This window comes from Schistocerca gregaria, chromosome 5 (assembly GCF_023897955.1).
Source record: "Schistocerca gregaria isolate iqSchGreg1 chromosome 5, iqSchGreg1.2, whole genome shotgun sequence".
NCBI lineage: Eukaryota > Metazoa > Arthropoda > Insecta > Orthoptera > Acrididae > Schistocerca > Schistocerca gregaria.
In genome coordinates this window covers 420,394,820-420,417,387 of record NC_064924.1, presented here as the reverse complement: position 1 = coordinate 420,417,387, position 22,568 = coordinate 420,394,820, and the positions used below count along the sequence as shown (strand labels likewise).

The window sequence follows — 22,568 nt, the reverse complement described above, 5'->3', positions numbered from 1 at the left end:
CGACATTCCTCTCAACAGCGAGTAGTTCGCCTTCCGTAATGTTCGCACATGCTTTGACAATGCGCTGACGCATGTTGTCAAGGTTGTCTGTGGATCACGATATCAAATGTCCTGTGCTGGACATCCATCATGTTGGAAGTACATCCCCATTCTGTCATGCAGTGAAACATCTTGTAGTAACATCGGTAGAACATTAATTAGGAAATCAGCATACACTGCACCATTCAGATTGCCATCGATAAAATGGTGGCCAACTATCTTTCCTTCCATAATGCTGCACCATACATTAACCCGCCAAGATCGCTGATGTTCCAGTAGTCGCAGCCATCATGGACTTTCCGTTGCCCAATAGTGCATGTTATGCCCGTTTACGTTAACGCTGTTGGTGAGTGACGCTTCGTTGCTAAATAGAACGCGTGAAAAAAATCTGTCATTGTCCCGTAATTTCTCTTGTGCCCAGTGGCAGAACCGTACACGACGTTAAGAGTCGTCGCCAAGCAATTCCTGGTGCCTAGAAATATGGTACGGGTGCAATCGATGTTGATGTAGCATTCTCAACACCGACGGGTTTGAGATTCCCGATTCTCGCGCAATTTGTCTGCTACTGATGTGCGGATTAGCTGCCACAGCTGTTAAAATACCTGCTTGGATATCATCATTTGTTGCAGGTCGTGGGTGACGTTTCACATGTGACTGAACACTTCCTGTTTCCTTAAATAGCGTAACTATCCGGAGAGCGGTCCGAGCACTTGGATGATGTGGTCCAGGATACCGAGCAGCACGCAAGGCACACGCCCGTTGGGTATTTTGATCACAATAGCCATACATCAACACGATATCGACCTTTTCCGCAATTGGTAAACGGTCTGTTTTGACACAATGTATCACGAAACAAATACCGTCAGCACTGGCGGAATGTTACGTGTTTCCACGTACTTATACGTTTGTGACTATTACAGCGCCATCTACCACAAAGCGAAAAAAGTGGTCCAACTAAAACATTCATATTTTTTTAGGTACTACACGAAATGTAATGAAAATGGGGGTTCCTATCTAAAAATAAAAAGCTGTTGATATCAGTTTGACCTATGGCGGCGCCATCTAGCTGGCCAACCATAGCGCCATATGGTTTCCCCCTTCAAGGTAGACGAGTTTCGTTCTTTGTAGTTCTCCCGTTTGATTCTTATTTTGTGTCATATTTGGAGCAGTACTATCAATGGACCTTCCTGTATATATTTTATTTCCCTTAAAAGTGTGTAATCATAATTATACAAGCAAAATCGTATGACACGTCTAGTTGGGACAGACACACAACTGTTGCCCATCTATGCCCGTCCCAGATGGGGAGACTTCTGCACTTATGCGTGACGGCCCGTACGCACAAAAGGAGGAATGTGTGACTTTGCACAGCTGCATTTGTCTTCCTGCCTCTTCGTGCAACAGTCGTGTGCACGTTGTGAGGAGGTCTAAACGCTAATATTTAGGAACCACAATGGAGTTGAGATTGATGTCTGCAGCACAGTATTTTGCAAAGCACAGGCAGATGTCAAAGAGAGTAGAATATTCGTCATAAAAAAACATCTCAAGTATTGAAGGGAATGCATTCTTAAATACACACAAAGGGTACGAAGGAGTTACGAAAACTGGTTACAAATAGTTATTCAATTACCGACGGAAAACTGTAAACATCGGCGCCAGTGGATGATTTTTTGACGCTGCAGCCCAGTTTCATCCCACAGCTGGCAAGGATAGTAAACAAGCGACATACCAGGGTATAAAGTATTACGTGAATTTCATTCTACGTACTCAGTTGGACAGCAATTATGCCTAGCTGACAGGTGTGTGAACAATATACACAGATGTGAGCATTTGATTAGAGAATGTGAAGTTGGGTTCAAAGGAGCCGGTGGGAGTAACCGGTGAATCGCTCTTGAAGAGAAGCGATGCCACTATTCGACGATGCTGGATGGAATGGGTGAAGAGTGGCCTAAACCAGCGTCAAGAAAGACGTGCTGCCCGGCCGTTGTTGTCGAGAGGTTCTTTGCGCTTCAGTCGAGAACAGCGCGACCGCTGCCGTCGCAGGTTCAAATTCTGCCTCGGGCATGGATGCACGTGATGTCCTTAGGTTAGTTGGGTTTAAGTAGTTCTAAGTTCTAGGGGACTGATGACCTTAGATGCTATGTCCCATAGTGCTCAGAGCCATTTGACCCAATTTGAAGTGTTGGGCGTAGAGAGCTGACAGAACGTAAAGACAGAGCAATCGTTAGAGCCCCGTATTACCCATTAACATTGATTCGACCTGCAGCTGGTGCTTCATTGACCACAAGGACCATTAGCAGGTAGCTCACAGAAATGAGACTCCACTTATGATGCCGCTTACGCCGACTACAATTGACCTACGTACACCAGAAAGATCGTTTGTTGTCGTGTAGGTCACATTAGGCCTGGAGTCTCATCGACCGGAATAGAGATGTCGTCAGTGATGAGTCTTGCTTGGAACAGATCCCCAATGGCTTGCAAGCATGTGTCTGGAAACGCCTCAGACAGAGGTGGGATAAGTCGACGAAATTTTGCGGGCCGTTTCGTTGCCCTTCATGGCAATCCATCGCGGGCTTACATTTCAGCAAGATAATGCCCGCCCGCAGTGTGTGGGGGTTTCTACTTCTTGTCTTCTGGACTGACAAACACTACCTAGACCAGAAAGGTAGCTGGATGCCTCCCCAGCTAACAACGTTTACAGCATTTTGCGCAGCCTCTAAATCCAGCTCGGGATTTTGACGATCTAACGTACCAATTGGACGGAAATTGGCAATATATCCCACAGAAGGAAATCCAGCATCTCCGTCAATCAATACCAAGCCGAATGACTGAATAAGGGCCAGAAGTGAACCAACGCGATACTGACTTGCTCATTTTGTGAACCTGTTTCCAATTGTTCAGAAATCTTAATCATTTGTTTTCCTGCATGTGTAAATTACAACTACCGATTTTAGTGCCATTCGAATTATTTACTTCTGTTGAGTCTTTTTTCCCCTTAGAGTGTATTATGGGGTTTGTCAACTATCAGTCTAAGGGTTGGTCTGCAATCAAGCAGAAGCTACAACCAGGAAGAAGAGTTGAAGTAAAACATCTTTGTGCTAGCAATCGTGACTGGTAGCAGAAGAATTTATTTATAAACAAATCTATAGCTTTCGCAGTCACAGGCTTTCAAAATCATTTATAATGGAACAAATAGAAACCTTTTTGTGTATCGAGTGCACTTCGCAGAACCCCAGATCGGAATGTTTTGCACGGTACAACAACAGAGCAGCTGTCCAGTCGGTTTGGCTGGTGATACACCAAGATTTTCGTTTGTAGACTCGTTGATTAACAAAACAGGGACACCCCTAAAGATGTGAAATTGACCGTGAGTCACTTTCCTCGTCCCTCAATGGACATTTGGCACTATAATGCCTAAAAGAACAACGACGGCAAAACACAAGAAACTGTACAGGTTGTTATACGGGATCTGAATCACACAACGAATTACGTGCTGTGCGTACATACGAGATTCCTACAGCGGAACTCGGTGCTGTGTCACTATCTGTTGGCTAGTCAGTGACCTTTGTGAACAGGAATCACTGATTGAATACTGATTGATTTACGATGTCGATCAGTTTATGGGTATGGGAATCTTTACATACAGGAGACACAAGTTGTTCGTCGAACAGACGGTCTGCTGAGAAAGAGACTTAGTTAGCTGTATCGATTGCAAGAACTTCATCTATCTTTTAGTTGTCTAATTTTAAAGGAATTAGTGCCATTTTTCGATCAGCAGTGAAACTAATTACGAAACAGTACACTTAATTACACTTAATAATTTGTGTACAATTCTTGACAAGCAAGGTCTCTACATAGAAAACGACACCGTTAGGAAATACCTTCTATATGTAATCCTCCTCCCCCCCCCCTCCGTCACTCCCAACGCCTCTTAGCTCAAAGTGTGTATGTTTGTGAGGGTTTCCTATGGCACTGAAACATTACTTTCTAGCAGTGACTACGTGAAGCTATTGCCATGCAGAAAGACAACGTATTACAAAAGCCTACAAAATTGAGTGTCTTAGGCTCTACAAGATCATTTAATTTGGAAAGGACAAAGAGCAAGTTGGAATAGTTTACTAATACACAGTTATGATGAATAACATGTACGATAGTATGTGTCTAATGTGCAGGAGAAGTCAGAGACAGAAGCTGTCTCAGTCTTCCGCCTCTGCTTGGAATGCTGGAATGGCAGGCGGATGCTGCACTGTCGATGCTACCTGCGGTGCTAGTCGCTCCAGAGCTACACCTGTCAATCTTGTAGCTGTGCGCATTGTTCATCCTGTTACTACACCTGCAGCTGCCACGATTTAATGTATTCTGGATCCATGGTGGCACCGAATGGTGTAGGCAGAGTTCAGCTGTCGATTTCCATCTGCGCCCTAAGTAAATTCCTCGTCGCCACTAATGTATTCGTCACTGAAATCGACGAGGACGCTAGTTTACTAAGCTCAGTCATAAGGAGTCAGAGTCGACTACATCCCTAAACAAAACAAGATGGATTAACCATAATGTCCGAAGCGTCGCAATAAAAGTCATTATATGAAACAACAAAGTCTCCGTAGATTGTAAACCAGTAAGTACTCGAGTCTGCATGCACAGGTTTGTCCAGTCAGTGAGGTGATTTCACGAGTACATTGAAGATCCAGAGAGAGTGTGCATAGTCGATGCTGGTCTCTATGTACTGGCTATGAGCCATAGTTGGGACCACCACTCGACGTCTTGTGAGTGCCTCACAGAGCAGGTCGCACTGAATGTCAGCGATTATGATGTATTGATAATTATGTTGTACTGACATCGGCGCCAGAGTCGTAGTTGCCGTTATTCCGGCATTAAGGTATAACGCAAAGATAGGGTCTGTGAGGCGCAGCCCAGGACCAATCTACTGGCCTCGCTGTAGGTGCGGTCTTTATTGTCTACAGCAGTATGAGGGGGAAGGTGAGGCATCTGCCCAGCGGTCTTTTATCCCTGCGAAAGATCCGCCGTACCCTGTTTGATATCGGGCTGAGTAGACCTGGGGCAGTCATCCAGAGTCTGGAATGAGGATAAATCCCCACCGTTACCTGAGGACTGAATACGATACTTCCAGGACTGTAATGTGGTGCTCTTCCTGTTGGGCTGGAAGATAAATTAGTTTTCTTAAACCCTTTATGGTATTCTAGAACTTAGTATCTAATTTACAACAGTCACAGCTGCTGCTGTATTTGTGTCATATAAAACACGACCAAGAGAAAATATGCATTATCCTAGTAACATTGGCATATCTCCTTGCTACATACAACGATGGAGTCTAGACGGAAATTATGCCGTAGTATCTGATTCAAGCATAATTGTCTTCAATTTCTATTTGTTTCTAGTATAATTTTGCGAAAATTTTCGTCGGCAACATTAACGAGTCTTCTGTAACAGTATTCGTCTTTTAGAGAGCTTTCGATGAATGAATATCATTACATGATTAGTTATCCGCTTCTGTAACCGAGTGGTCAGCGAAACTGAGTCATGAGGAGGACCTGGGTTCGATTTTCGTCACTATCACAATATTTCACCTTCGTGAGAGGATTGGTACGGAGTGCATTCAGCCTAGTAAGTCCACCTGAGTAGCTACTAGGCCGCTTAGTGGAAGCTCCCAGGTCAAGAAGCTGGAAAACGACCGGTATAGCGGTATGTTGAACATATGCCCCTCCATACAGCGTACGAACGTGGGACCCGTACCATACACTGTCTGGAAAGGATTAATAAGATGTAAGAATCACCTACCTATCAATGGGGTGGATGGGCACATGAAATATCAATGTCGTTCTCGACGCGAGAATATACAGATTTTCCTCAGCCAATATTTGAGAACAAGAGGACGTCGTGAGTTGCAACAAACCTTGCACATAACTTCGAATCTATAGGAAACTTTGCTCGCCGAAACGTCCCACAAGTGGTGTAACGTAAAAAGTCTATCAACTACAATATTTTCGATGTTCATGCAGTAAAACCGCCACATGAAGCAAACCGTTCAACTTTATTATTTCTTTTTTATTAACTGGGTTCGTGACACGTTTTGTAGACAGTATTAGCAGATACCACTGAATGGACCAGAAAAATTTCATCACCTTACGACTCTTAGTTCAAGAGATTCCACGTAATAAATACCGAGGTGCGTCAAATGAAATTGCAACTCGAAATTCGCTAGACGTGCAGTTTGAATACATTGTGAACTACGTTAAATATGTGTCAAATATATCTTACATGTGCGCTTGCGGACAAACCCATGGGTAGAAAGCTCATTTTAAACGCCTTGGACGATTTTAGTCAGCCGGCCTGTGTGGACGAGCGGTTCTAGGCGCTTCAGACCGGAACTGCGCGACCGCTACGGTCGCAGGTTCGAATCCTGCCTCGGGCATGGATATGTGTGATGTCCTTAGGTTAGTTAGGATTAAGTAGTTCTAAGTTATAGGGCACTGATGACCTCAGATATTATGTCCCATAGTGCTCAGAGCCATTTGAACCATTTGATTTTAGTCACATTTTTGTATACATATCTGGAAAGAAATACTATTGGGGTAAGAACCACTAGGACCTTCAAGGGTGAGTGTGATAACGTGGAAAGGGTCTCGAGGATGAGGAGAGGGACTGAGAGCGATAGGGAAGGAGGAGACAGGTACACACATAAAAGAGGAGGAGATAGATAGAGGTAGAGGAGACAGAAATTGACAGGGAGAGGGGAGAGGAGCAGATGGACAGAGAGAGGATAGAAGAGAAGATTGGCAGAGACAAGGGGAGGAAGAAGTAGGTAGAGAGATGGCAAAACAGAAGATAAACAGATATAGGGGAGGAGGATATGTACAGAAAAAGGGAAATGTGGGGGGGGGGGGGGATTGACAGAGAGAGGGGAGAGGAAAAGGTAAACACAGAAAACATAAGACAGGAGATGAATAGAGAAGAAGGGGCGGGAGATGGACACAGAGGCAGTGAAGAGGAGGTGGACAGAGAGATCAGGATCAAGAGACTGACAAAGAGAGGGGGAGAAGGAGGAGATGGAATTAGTGATGGAGTAGGAGTCAGACAGCGGCAGTACAGTAGATGAACAAAAGGGAAGCAGCATATTAGCAGAGAAAGGGAGGAGGGATAAAAGGACAGAGAGAGTGCAATGGTGATAGTCTGATAGACAAAGAGTGGGATCGGAGGAGGTGTATGGCAGGATGGTGGGGATGGACAGATAAGGGAAAGGGGGGAAAGAGGAGATGGGCTATTAGAAGTTAGGAATAAATATGTATCTGGGCAGCGCCAGGTAGTCAGCTAGTTGAAATTAAAAAAAATAAATAAATGGAAATTGATTTGTGTGCTGTGTGCTGATTTGGCTTAAAGGAAGAGGTGAAGTAGATTGGAGAAACATTTGATGCACTTTTGAATGGTGCTGGAAGTAAACGAAAGAGGTGCTGTTAAGAATATGAAGTTCATTGTTTGACCTAGAATATCACAATTTTAGAAAATACTTGACTATTGGAATTTCACTCAGTGTAAGTTCAAGGGGTCTTGTGTTCGCTCCACTCAAAACATCTGGCCCAAAATATAAACTGTTTAAGAGAATTGGCAAGAGAGTGAAGGAGGTGATGATATGTGTAGTCAGCACGCGTTTGAACCTGTTGCGAAACAGAGTGCGTGGCAAAAAGCGCTGCACGAGCGTGCGCGGCAGCTGAGAGGCAGCAGTGCTGAGTGTTTTCCGCTGGGCCGTAGCGCTGCCGGTCTCGCTCAGATGGGCAGGCTGTGCGCCCCGCACCGCACCGCCTGCCGCTGTGACACTCATTCTGGCGGCCATGAATAATGCACGCACGCTGCTGCTGCCGCCGCGGGGCGCCTCGCCTCGCTTGCCGTCTACTCTGTCCCTTCACAGAGCCTCCTTCCCCGGCACCTGCACCCTGCTCGCCAGCATTACCACCATCGTAGTTAATATACCACTCTTGTATTTCTCTTATTCCGTGCACGACCGTGAGCTGACAGGGTAAGTACCGACGACACGATAGTCTGCGGCAATTACCACTACACTAGAGATCTTTGAATCTCCCCATTCACCCATTCAAAGCTCTTGTGCCACAAAAGTGTGTCGATGACCATTCCGAGGCACAGTCATGGAAATAAGTATTCATACAGAAGGTGGGGACAAACTATGATGATGTGTTGGTACAGTAAATCACCCACAGTGCCGATACGAATAAGTACGATGATGTAGCGTCAGATAACCATGTTCTAATGAAGCTTCCCGAATGCCATTCTGCTATTCTAGGAAAATAAAATATGTTACACTCCGCACGGTCTACGACAGGGCAAAATGTATTCATACAACGGACTACTTTCAAGCAAAAAACGGCTGACGCACCCCGGAGTCCATGCCACACTTGTGTAGTCGTGTGGCGGCCGTGAAACAACAGCACGTCGGACGTGGGTACCGTGGAACAGAAGAATGGGCCTTAAGGGGAACGAAACGACCATTGAGGAACGAAACATCGTTGTCGCCCAATATCTTCAACACATGTCGTATGCCGAAATTGCGAACATCATAGGACGAAGCCGAGCGACTGTGCAATCTATCATTAAGCGATATAAGGACAGACATGTAGTAATACACAGTGAAAGACACGGTCGTCCACAGAAGCTTACAACAAGAGAGTCCAGAATGCTACTAAAAATCATCAAGAAAAACCCCGAAACTACAGCGTCGGCACTATTCGCATATGTACATTACCACTTCCGAAAGGATACCATTCCAAGGGCAGTTCGTACCATCCTCAATCGTTCGGTCTACAGAGCCAGGGTCCCGAGACGAAAGCCCGACATCAGCAAAAAGAACAGGAAGTGGTGGATGGAATTCGCGAAACAGCATGTATCCAAGACAGCAGACTTCTAGAATACTGTATTTTTTAGTGATGAAAGCAAATTTAACATTGTGAACAATGATGGTAGGATCTTGGTTTGGAGGAGACCGAATACAGACCTCGGCCGAAACAAAATTAAACCCACGGTGAAGCACAGAGGTGGTGGAGTGATGATATGGGACTGTATGTCAGCCTCCGGTGTCAGAAAATTAGTGTTTGTGGAAGGTACCATGGACATATGGTCTTTCTCAAACAGAACTTACAACGGAGTGTTGACGCCTTGGGTCTTCCTAGAAATTATTACTTCCAACAGGAGAATGATCCCAAACTCACGGAGCAAATTATCCGGCTGTGGTTGCTTTACAACACTTCACACACTCTTGAAACACCAGCTCAGAGGCCGGACCTGAATCCCATCGAACACTTGTGGTGTGTGCTAGAAACACGAGTGAGAAAACACGACATACGTAGTAAGGCCTCTTCGAAAGAGCCTCTCCTTCGAGAATGGGAAGGTATCACGTCGGACGCTAGAAGAAAATAGGTCCATTCCATGCCACGGAGGTTGCGAGAAGTGATATATCGGAAGAGTATGCATACGAAGTATTAAACGTCTTCTGGCTTTGTCAGAAGTGTAATTTTCTGTCGGTGTATGAATACTTAATTCTCAGCGCAGTAGAGAACTTGGCAGACGTTTTTGAATTTTGTTTTGTAAAGGCTCTTTCATTCTCGTTCACATATACCAGCATAGCTACTATGGCGAGCGGCCAATGTGTATAGTGCATATCCAGTTAGTGGTTTTGGTTTCGTATTGTCAACAAAGGCAGTTTACTTTTCCACGCTCTACTGTATAAATACTTGCTTCCATTACTATAGTTTAAATAAGGGCGTGATACGAAGCCCACACCTACTACAGTAGTACAAGTTTATATGCCAACTAGCTCTGCAGATGACGAAGAAATTGAAGAAATGTATGATCAAATAAAAGAAATTATTCAGATAGTGAAGGGAGATGAAAATATAATAGTCATGGGTGACTGGAATTCGGCAGTAGAAAAAGGGAGGGAAGGAAACGTGATAGGTGAATATGGACTGGGGCAAAGAAATGAAAGAGGAAGCCGTCTGGTAGAATTTTGTTCAGAGCACAACTTAATCATAGGTAACACTTGGTTCAAGAATCATAAAAGAAGGCTGTATACATGGAAGAAGCCTGGAGATAATGACAGGTTTCAGATAGATTATATAATGGTAAGACAGAGATTTAGGAACCAAGCTTTAAACTGTAAGACATTTCCAGGGGCAGATGTGGACACTGACCAATATCTATTGGTTATGACCTGTAGATTAAAACTGAAGAAACTGCAAAAAGGTGGGAATTTAAGGAGACAGGACATGGATAAACTAAAAGAACCAGAGGTTGTACAGAGTTTCAGGGAGAGTATAAGGGAGCATTTGACAGGAATGGCGGAAAGAAATACAGTAGAAGAAGAATGGGTACCTTTGAGGGATGAAGCAGTGAAGGCAGCAGAGGATCAAGTAGGTAAAAAGACGAGGGCTAGTAGAAATCCTTGGGTAACAGAAGAAGTATTGAATTTAATTGATGAAAGGAGAAAATGTAAAAATGCAGTAAATGAAGCAGGCAAAAAGGAATACAGACGTCTGAAAATTGAGATCGACAGGAAGTGCAAAATGGCTAACCAGGGATGGCTAGAGGACAAATGTAAGGATGTAGAGGCCTATCTCAATAGGGGTAAGATAGATACTGCCTACAGGAAAATTAAAGAGACCTTTGGAGATAAGAGAACCACTTGTATGATTATCAAGAGCTCGGATGGAAACCCAGTTCTAAGCAAAGAAGGGAAAGCAGAAAGGTGGAAGGAGTATATAGAGGGTCTATACAAGGGTGACGTACTTGAAGACAATATTATAGAAAAGGAGGAGGATGTAGATGAAGATGAAGTCGGAGATACGATACTGCGTGAAGAGTTTGACAGAGCACTGAAAGACCTGAGTCGAAACAAGGCCCCCGGAATAGACAACATTCCATTAGAACTACTGACGGCCTTGGGAGAGCCAGACATGACAAAACTCTACCATCTGGTGAGCAAGATGTATGAGACAGGAGAAATACCCTCAGACTTCAAGAAGAATATAATAATTCCAATCCCAAAGAATGCAGGTGTTGACAGATGGGAAAATTACCGAACTATCAGTTTAATGAGTCGCAGCTGCAAAATAATAACGCGAATTCTTTACAGACGAATGGAAAAACTGGTGGAAGCCGACCTCGGGGAAGATCAGTTTGGATACCGTAGAAATGTTGGAACACGTGAGGCAATACTGACCCTACGACTTATCTTAGAAGCTAGATTAAGGAAGGGCAAACCTACGCTTCTAGCATTTGTCGACTTAGAGAAAGCTTTTGACAATGTTGACTGGAATACTCTCTTTCAAATTGTGAAGGTGGCAGGTGTAAAATACAGGGAGCGAAAGGCTATTTACAATTTGTACCGAAACCAGATGGCAGTTATAAGAGTCGAGGGGCATGAAAGGGAAGGAGTGGTTGGGAAGGGAGTGAGACACGGTTGTAGCCTCTCCCCGATGTTATTAAATCTGTGTATTGAGCAAGCAGTGAAGGAAACAAAAGAAAAATTCGGAGTAGGTACTATAATCCATGGAGAAGAAATAAAAACTTTGAGGTTCGCCGATGACATCGTAATTCTGTCAGAGACATCAAAGGACTTGGAAGAGCAGTTGAACGGAATTGATAGTGTCTTGAAAGGAGGATATAAGATGAACATCAACAAAACCAAAACGAGGATAATGGAATGTAGTCGAATTTAGTCTGGTGACGCTGAGAGAATTAGATTAGGAAATGAGACACTTAAAGTGGTAAAGGAGTTTTGCTATTTGGGTTGCAAAATAACTGATGATGGTCGAATTAGAGAGGATATAAAATGTAGACTTGCAATGGCAAGGAAAGCGTTTCTGAAGAAGAGAAATTTGTTAACATCGAGTATAGATTTATGTGTCAGGAAGTCATTTCTGAAAGTATTTGTATGGAGTGTAGCCATGTATGGAAGTGAAACATGGGCGATAAATAGTTTAGACAAGAAGAGAATAGAAGCTTTCGAAATGTGGTGCTACAGAAGAATGCTGAAGATTAGATGGGTGGATCACGTAATTAATGAGGAAGTATTGAATAGGATTGGGGAGAAGAGAAGTTTGTGGCACAACTTGACCAGAAGAGGGATCGGTTGGTAGGACATGTTCTGAGGCATCGAGGGGTCACCAATTTTGCATTGGAGGGCAGCGTGGAGGGTAAAAATCGTAGAGGGAGACCAAGAGATGACTACACTAAGCAGATTCAGAAAGATTTAGGTTGCAGTAGGTACTGGGAGATGAAGAAGCTTCCACAGGATAGATTAGCATGGAGAGCTGCATCAAACCAGTCTCAGGACGGAAGACCACAACAACAACAAAAACAGGGCCAAAGTGTACGTGTGTGCAATATGCTGGACGTGTACGAGTTGAAGCTCAGTTTGTCTCGGCTTTGCACCGTCCTTCTCGGAATTACTCGCTACGGCGTGACATTTCTTGCGGTAGTGCGATGCGACACTGTTTTTTCCTGGAGTGTTCCGGCTTGGGCCACTTTCACAGTATGTCAGTTGATTACTCTCGAAAATCAATTTATTGCTACAATCAGTTTATGTTCACAAATATAAGTTCTGCTATCCGTTAGCAGTTCAAAACAAATTAAAAATGTCCTTCCTGAAAACATAGATATGAATTCATTGACATCTTAAAGTTCTTGGAAAACAAGACAGGAAAATCTATCTTCTCAAAGGTTTTCTTGAAAACAGAACAGACTATCTTCTTAGACATCAACAGTAGGCAGAAAATTAAGGTCCTTTCTCTCGAGCAGTAGAAGCATTTACAGCATCAGAGTCCACGGTCGGAGCAACGGATCGCAATGCGCGGTTGTCCCTTGTGCTACGGGCAATGTCGAGTTCGGCGGCGGAGTTGTGCTGGCGATCTTCTACTTCTGCTGGCGGAGATTGAACTGGCTGTTGCTCGCCGGCCGGGGGTAGTTATACCCGCGTGATGGATGACTACCGGATAGCCGTAGGTCTAGCAATGTGGGCTCGGAATGGCTGAGCAAAACCGCGAAACGGATGCAGTGAAAGGGCCGCAGGTATGGAGTTGCGGATGATCCCCCCCCCCCCCCCCGCCCCCACCCCCTCGCAAGCCGCCTCTTTGGTTTAAGGAAAGTGGTTGTTGCAGTGACACATTCCAAACAGACGATGTAAATATTAGTGGAAATTATATTACTTCTTAAACCAGAACGATGAAAATTCTCATTTTGTATTATGCAGTAATATATCACCGGGCACCACAAATACGCCAAACCCTGTTATGTTCAATTTGTTCCACACAATCGACGTTTTCACTCCTCTGCTGTGAATGTCTTCAGGGTCTTCTGGTGTTCAGCTAACCATGAACAACTCATGACCATTAAGAAGATCTCAGCAGAGATCGTGTAGAAGAAAATAAAAATTGGAAATTTGTGGTAAGGACTATGGGAGCAAGCTGCTGAGGTCATCGGTCCCTAGGCTTCCACACTAATTAAATTAACTTAAAGTAACTTACGCTAAGAACAAGGACAACACATAGACCCATGCCCGAGGAGGGCTCGAATCTCGGAAAGGGCTGGGGTGGGTGTGGGTGGGGGGGTAGGGGGGCTTGGGGGGGTTGGGGAGGGAATGGGGGGTGGGGCGCGCGAATCGTGACAAGACGCACAAGACCGCGCTGCAGAACAGAAAATCCCAGATAATTTTACCATATTTCTACATTTACCAGTCACAATTATTTGACAGCCTGTCAAAAGTCTGAATAACCATGTTTCGAAGGGCGGAGTGCTGCAAATAGTGCTGGAGAGAGTCGAGGAATTACTGGAAGACACCGACAGGAATGAGGATTCTTCCGACATCAGTGCGTTGCTAGTTAAGCTAGATTTCTCAGACGAAGATGCTGGGCACGAATAGTGATGTCGAGGTGACCCCACGGGTTCTCGACTGGGCTTAAGCTAGGAGAGTTTGGTTGTAAGAGGATAACTATAAACTGTTCCTGCTGGTATATGCCATCGTGGCGAGGAAAAACAAACTAGATGTGGAGATGGAAGTAGTCCCCAAATATAGATGCGCAGTTTGCCATTGTGCCTTCCAGAATCAGGAAATCATCCAGGAAACCCTACAAAACATTCTCCAGACCATAACGCCTCATCCTCCAGGTTGGAACCTTCCGACGATTTTTGCAAAGAGTTTTCTTCCAGAGTTTCACGCTGTTTACGACGACGGACATCTGTTGGATGAAGCAATAAACGTGATTAATCTGAAAAGATCGCCTGCCGCCACTCAGTGGACATCCAGTTCGATATTGGCTTGCAATTCCAGCAGTCAGTATGGCTGCACGAACCAGGCCTCTGCTGCGGCGGTCAATATGCGGCGCCCTCCATTAAACGGCCGTTGAAGTGACCCTGTTTGTAGCTCTTTGGGTCATCTGGGTGGTCAGTTGTTCTACAGTTGCACGTATATATATATATATATATATATATATATATATATATATATATATATATATCTGCAGCCATCGTTCAATCGTTCAACCCTGCCACCTATGACCCGTGGCGCAACACAGTTCCCTCGGCACCGCCTTTGAGTAGCGCCATTTTGCCGTCCACTGTATTGGGTGGTCCATTGATAGTGACGGGTCAAATATCTCACGAAATAAGCATAAAATGAAAAAACTGCAAAGAACGTAACTTGTCTAGCTTGAAGGGGGAAACCAGACGCCGCTATGGTAGGACAGCTAGATGGAACTACCATAGGCCAAACGGATATCAACTGCCTTTTTTAAAGTAGGAATCCCCATTTTTTACACATTCGTGTAGTACGTAAAGAAATATGAATCTTTTAGTTGGACCATTTTTTCGCTTTGTGATAGATGGAGCTGTAATAGTCAGAAACATATAGATCACAATTTTAGACGAACAGTTGGAAACAGGTAGGTTTTTTAAATTAAAATACAGAACGTAGGTACGTAGGTAGAACATTTTATTTAAGTTGTTTCAATGTGATACATGTACGTTTGTGAACTTATCATTTCTGAGAACGCATGCTGCTATAGCGTGATTACCTGTAAATAACACATCATGCTATAAATGCACAAAATGATGTCCGTCAGTCTCAAAGCATTTCGCAATACGTGTAACGATATTCCTCTCAACAGTGAGTAGTTCGCCTTCCGTAATGTTCGCACGTGGACTGACAATGAGCTGACGCATGTTGTCAGGTGCTGGCAGTGGATCACGATAGCAAATATCCTTCAACTTTCCCCACAGAAAGAAATCCGGGGACGTCAGATCCGGTGAACATAGGGCCATGGTACGGTGCTTCGACGACCATTCCACATGTCATGAAATATGCTATTCAGTACCGCTTCAACCGCACGCGATCCATGTGCCGGACATCCACCAAGTTGGAAGTTCATCGTCATTCTGTCATGCAGTGAAACATTTTGTAGTAACATCGGTAGAACATTAAGTAGGAAATCAGCATACATTTGCACCATTTAGGTTGCCATCGATAAAACTGGGGCCAGTTATCCTTCCTCACATAATGCCGCACCCTATGTTAACCCGCCAAGGTCGCTGATGTTCCACTTGTCGCAGCCATCGTGGATTTTCCTTTGCCCAATAGTGCACACTATGCCCGTTTACGTTACCGCTGTTGGTGAGTGACGCTTCATGGCTAAGCAGAACGTGTGCAAAAAATGTGTTATCGTCCCGTAATTTCTCTTGTGCCCAGTGGCAGAACTGTACACTACGTTCAAAGTCGTCGCCATGCAATTCCTGGTGCATATAAATATGGTACGGGTGCAATCGTTGTTGATGTAGCATTCTCAACACCGACGTTTTTGAGATTCCAGATTCTCACGCAATTTGTCCCGCTAGTGATGTGCGGATTAGCCATGACAGCAACTAAAACACCTACTCGGGCATCATCATTTTTTACAGGTCGTGGTTAACGTTTCACATGTGACTCAACACTTCCTGTTTCCTTAAATAACGTAAATATCCGGCGAACGGTCCGGACACTTGCATGATGTCCAGGATACCGAGCAGCATACATAGCACACGGCCGTTGGACATTTTGATCACAACACGATATCGACCTTTTGCGCAATTGGTAAACGGTCAATTTTAACACGGGTAATGTATCACGAAGCAAATACCGTCCACATTGGTGAAATGTTACGTGATACCGCGCACTTTTACGTTTGTGAGTATTACAGCGCCATCTATCAAAAAGCGAAAAAAATGGTCCTACTAACACATTCACATTTCTTTACGCACTACACGAATACGTAATAAAAATGCGTTTTTTTTTTTTTTTAATGCAGTTGACCTGTGGCAGCGCCATCTAGCCGGCCAACTATAGCGCCATCTGGTTTCCCACTTCAAGCTAAACAAGTATCGTTCTTTGTAGTTTTTTCGTTTGATGCTTACTTCGTGAGATATTTGGCCCGATCACGATCAATGGATCACCCTGTATATTCTAAGCACGACAGCACGCAAACACCTTGCAAAAATAGTTGTTTCGGAAATGCTTGCACCCTTGCCCAGAAAGCGGATGATCATGATGCCCTTTTGGACGTCGGGTAAACGATCCATTTCCGCATTACGACTACGACTGCAGTGTATGGCGCGTCCCACACAACACGTTTCAGCCTGCCGTCCATTAGTAGTTACTGCATGTTGACGTCTAATATAGGTGGTGGTCATTTAATGTGACTCAACTGTTTATATGATTTTAAATTTCTATACTTGTTGTGGTCCTGCTCCTATTGACCTTCCTGTGTCTCAAAGGAGAATAGACATCAGCATCACCTCGAAAGCTCCTTGTTCACAATATATGAGCATCTCTTTCCTTCTTTTATAAATTTCAATTTTGGCAGTCACTTAGCAAGTTCGCTTTCTACATCTACATCTACATGGATACTCTGCAAATCACATTTAAGTGCCTGGCGGAGGGTTCATCGAACCACCTTCACAATTCTCTATTATTCCAATCTCGTCTAGCGCGCGGAAAGAATTAACACCTATATCTTTCTGTACGAGCTCTGATTTCCCTTTTTTTATTTTGGTGATCGTTGCTCCCTATGTAGGTCGGCGTCAACAAAATATTTTTGCCTTCAGAGGAGAAAGTTGGTGATTGGAATATCGTGAGAAGATACCGTCGTATAGAAAAACGCCTTTCTTTCAATGATGTCCAGCCGAAATCCTGTATCGTTTCTACGACACTCTCCCATATTTCGCGATAATGCAAAATGTGCTGCCTTTCTTTGCACTTTTTCAATGTACTCCTTCAGTCCTATCTGGTAAAGATCCCACACAGCGCAGCAGTATTCTAAAAGAGGACGGACAAGCGTTATGTAGGCAGTCTCCTTAGTAGGTCTGTTACATTTTCGAAGTGTCCTGCCAATAAAACGCAGTCTTTGGTTAGCATTTCCCACAACATTTTCAATGTGTTCCTTCCAATTTAAGTTGTTTGTAATTGTAATACCTAGGTATTTAGTTGAATTTACGGCTTTTAGATTAGACTGATTTATCGTGTAAGCGAAGTTTAAAGAGTTGCTTTTAGCACTCATGTGGATGACCTCACATTTTTCGTTATTCAATGTCAACTGCCACTTTTCGCACCATTCAGATATCTTTTGTAAATCGTTTTGCGTTTTGTATACAGATTACATCATACAAACATTTAGATCTTTTCTGTCACTATTTTAGCAACCTAGCGAGCACCGGAACATAGTAACACCACATTTCAGAAACATACCTTCGCCAAGAAGAGTTTCTGCCCCTGATTTCAGCTTTACGGGTGGTGAATTGGCTACTGTTTTTGCTTTGTTGCTTGTTCTCTTACAGGACATTACTCCTTTGAAGGACAATCAGTTGCCATGTCGGTCTCGTAGTATCTAGCGCGGAGGTGAAGTGTGCGTGTTGTTGTTTCAGATGGAGTAGCAAGGATGTCGCTGCTGTACCGGTTCGCGAAGCTGCACGACCGCGCCAACACGCACGTGTTCACGTTCGTCGTGACGAGGTCTGTGACGCGCGATCTGGAGCGCGACGTGACGAGCAAGCAGTTCGCGTGCGGCTACCAGCGCTGGGCCATCACCTTCTCGCGCACCGACAAGGTGCTCGGCGTCTACCTGGTGTGGCGCAACCCGGCCGAGGGCATGCGCGTCTACGTCGACTTCACCTTCACGCTGCTCAACCGCGAGCACTTCAGCGTCAACGAGGCCTTCTCCGGAAAACAGGTCAGAAGCAGAGTTCACTTTGACAATCGTTAGTTAAGCCGCGCTCACACCGGCTTCGCGACGCTGCGTCGATCCGCGCAAAGCCAAGGAAGGAGATTCGGCGTATCACGGCGCGGCCGGTGTGAGTGTCAAATCCCGCCGTTCTGCACCGCTCCACGGTAGTACGAACAAGTTCCGCACTGTGTCGGTACATCGCAGGGAATTATTCGTCCTTGAGCGCTCAATTTGGACGACCATCCTCATTTTCCATATTTATTAACGAGTGTGCTCGCACAGTGGAACATTGCTGCGCACCTACAAACACACTGCTCGATTCTGCACAGTTCTGTTGTAGTCTGCCCCATTTTGTCCTCTTCTCTGACGTTCTGCGCCGCTCTGCACCTCGCGTCTGTGCACGGCGTGGCGCTGCGCGTCTCAGGGTGTTTGATGTGGATGCGACTCAATGTAAATAAGCGCCGCCACAATGATTGATCGCCCGGCGCAGTGCATTTACATCCAATAATGAGCATAAATTGTTGATGTTCACGAGTATTGTACAGTACGATTTAGACTGTTTTGTGCCGAGTGAAGCTGAGAATATTGGGGTAGACCCAACCCCGAAAGAAAAAGAAATGCAGATTTAAACGCAGCCACAGCCGTATAGTCCAAATTGAACAAGCCGGTATTAGTATACGCTATGCGCGAGGCTTTCACTGAGCCGGCCGGAGTGGCCGTGCGGTTCTAGGCGCTACAGTCTGGAGCCGAGCTACAGCTACGGTCACAAGTTCGAATCCACCCTCGGGCATAGATGTGTGTGATGTCTTTAGGTTAGGTCTAAGTTCTAGGCGACTGATGACCTCAGACGTTAACTCGAATAGTGCTCAGAGCCATTTGAGCTTTCACTGGATTTGAAAGTCAAATTCTGTCTTTACGTTTGAAGGCGCTTTCCTCTTTTGTTAAAGCAGTAAACGGTTCAATGACATCTGTCCATACATTCTGTGACTGAACAGAGGGTAGCAGACAGAACGTCGATATATTAAATTCATTTTCCTAAATTGTTTAAATGGTTCAAATGGCTCTGAGCACTATGGAACTTAAATTTTGAGGCCGTCTGTCCCTTAGAACTTAGAACTACTTCAACCTAACTAACCTAAGGACATCACACACATACATGTCCTAGGCAGGATTCGAACCTGCGACCGTAGTGGTCGCGCGGTTCCAGACTGTAGCGCCTAGAACAACTCGGCCACTCCGGCAAATTGTTTCAGTGTGAAAGATCGTGGTTCGTCCTTTAAGTCATCGCAACAACGTCAAAATGTAGATATCTAAATGTTACTGTGGGACAGTAAATCAACATCTTAACAGAGTAAACGTTACTGGGTGTGATCGTATATAGTGATTGTACAGTCGCGGACAAAACGAGCGAGACCCCTCGCCTTTTAGTTATGCTGATCCGCACAACTGTAAAGTCTGCTACACAGCATAACAGGCAAGGCGACGAAGTGCTACCAACATATTATGCACAGGCGTGAAATTGTAAAAGCCATCCGAACTTTGTCAGACTGTTTTCTATCACGTGTAAGACTATATTAATGGTGATTAGTCTGTTAAACAACACGTAAATATAAGATGTAAATGAAAGAAGAAACGCTAATTAGCATGAACTTTACTAATAAAAATGAATTTTTTACACCACCAAGGGACCGTATACTCCAGGAAGTACGATACATTTCCGCTTATTGGGTCTACCTGTACTCGAGGTAAACGGGTTTTAAGGGTTGGGTAGACAGATAGACGGTCAAAAAAGTGAGACTAGTGGGGTTCCATTTTGACCGATTTAGGTGACGAAATCCTAACAAAGAAAATAGGTACAACACTTACTGAAGATGAGGGCCGCATTAATAATTCCTCCTACTCTTTATTCGAAATGTTCTAGTAGCAGTCGATACATCAGTGTATTAATCGTAGCTACTCTTTCGATCCAAATCACGTTTACAGGAATGCAGATAACATCCATTTGCCTACACACGTCGTAATTCGGATCCCAGTATTAACGCCACCTCCTTTTAGAAGTGCGAGTGTTCCCAATGCTAGCTAGCTTAAGGAACACTTCGGATACTGAACGTTTTCTGTCTGTGGCGAGTCTAAGGGAGAATTCGAAACATTGTAGAATACGTTTGGCAGCTATGTAGTCCTTTATTTCCTGGGCTGGTGCCGAATTATCCTACTAAATTTATTTGCTAATAACAGTATTTTGTTATTTCGATAAACATTCCAAATTATTGTCACATAAGCGGTGACATAAAGGCAGAAAATTCATGTTTTTGAATCCAGAAATCTCTATGCAACAAACTGCAGGTCATTTTGCCATTTTCATTTCGAAATTGCCGGCTTATTCTTGTGTGGGGTAATAATAGAGGGCTGTTTGCCTGGGTTGTCTGCTGGCGTAATGAAAGGTGTTTGCTACTGCAAGGGAAGTCTGGTTTGTTTTCGGTTCTAATCTCGATTGAGGCAGATAGACTATCAGTAAAGCAATTGTAAGGAATTCTCGTGCCCCCAATACGTTTTACTGCTACCTTTATTATTTACCGGCGCCCTGTGGATGTAAATATGAAAATATTATAGAATTTCATACTTGTTACTGCCTACTTTTTCCGCATCTGTCAATAAATGAATTGACTGAAATGCGGCACTGACGATTTTTTCTGAATTTCGTTATGAATCTTCATGCATTGCTAAATTTCCACACTTTTGTGGTAGATCAGCAACGATAATCCAGTATGACTTGTCTGAACGTTGACACAGACCGTTTTGCGGCCGAATGCGCATAATATTTTGCTAATTCGTAACCATCTGGGGTACTTTGTCTTATTAAGCAGTTATGTTATCTCGATAAGCTGAAATTCATTTTTATTAGTAAAGTTCTTACTAATTAGCGTTTCTTCTTTCATTTATATCTTACATTTACGTGTTGTGTTTAACACATCAATCAGCATTAATATAGTTTTACACATGATTGCTAACAGTCTGACGAAGTTCGGATAGTTTTTCAATTTCACGACTGTGCATAGTATGATGGTAGCACTTCGTCGCCTTGCCTGTTATGCTGTGTAGCAGACTCTTAAGCTTTGCGGATCAGCATAACGAAAAGGCGAGGGGTCTCGCTCGTTTTGTCCACGACTGTACATACAATATTGAAAACAGCTGGCTCCTCCTCTAGTAGTAGTAATGTCTTGTAGGTTACTAGAGGACAGAATCGTTAGCAGTGACTGACGAAATACTGAGACCATTCCCATTTACTAGAAGCGTTGTGGGGAACGTATCTCTGTAGTCGCTCTGTCGAGGAATTTTGGAATACGTTTCATGTTCGCATGTTATGACATTCCTGGAGCTCGAATATCTTCCGTGTATCACAAAGTGATTGTGTCACACACAACTTGCTACATTCGTCAACGAGACTCAAAAAGTGGCAGATACTGGCGCCCAGTTGGATGACGTTCCTTGACCTCCAGAAGGCGTTCGATGCAGTTCTGCATTGTCACATAATGAGCAAAATACCAGACTGCGGAATATGAGTCCAGCTGCGTCATTAGGCTGAAGAGTTTCTAGCAAACAGCAGATAGTCGTTCTTATCAGAGAAAAATCTTCAGACGAAAGGGAAATTCGGGCCAACCGCAACACTCTTGCAGGACCATTTCTGTCCTCATTATACACTCTGGGACACGGAGAATTGCTCAGCGATAGGGAAGAAAGGTACAAACGTGAAACTTCGCGAAAACGTACAGTGAAATTCGATATCCAAGTGATCCAAGTTTGACGCTTAAGCGCACGTTCACAGACCCTGCAGTGAGGCCGCAATCGGGCAGTGGCCCTATTTAAACTGGGCCTAGTGGACCAGTGATGCATGTACCGATCACATCACATCACGAGTCGAGGAGGACGCTAGGGGGCGCAGAATTCTAGGTAGGCGTGCTAGAAAACATTTTTCACCATTAAGTCAGTTTGAGAGAGGCATTATCACAGGCATGAAAACCGCAGGCTGGTCGTCACACCGTGTGAATCGCCAGGTCGATCGTTTGGTGAATTTCGTCAGACCTTCTTGGGACCAGTAGACAGGGCATGCCACCCGCATGTGGCTTACCCGGTGTGGAACGACCAGCAAGACGACGACACAAGAAGACCGCATGACTGTGCGACAAGCGATCAAGGATCCTCCAGTCACTCGCTCCACAAAGCAAGCAGGTGGCCCACAAACCATTTCCAGTCGCCTTGAGG

The 22,568-nt window shown here is 44.4% G+C and overlaps 1 protein-coding gene across 1 annotated transcript in view; it reads left to right on the top strand.

Moving 5' to 3' along the window:
* The window catches only part of LOC126273366 (uncharacterized), an 809,762-nt gene that overhangs the window by 609,314 nt on the left and 177,880 nt on the right, over positions 1-22,568 (top strand). Inside the window, exon 3 of the mRNA XM_049976915.1 lies at positions 18,010-18,314. Within this exon, the coding sequence (XP_049832872.1) occupies positions 18,024-18,314 (291 nt within the window). The 5' untranslated portion in view covers positions 18,010-18,023. The remainder of the gene's footprint in view (positions 1-18,009; positions 18,315-22,568) is intronic.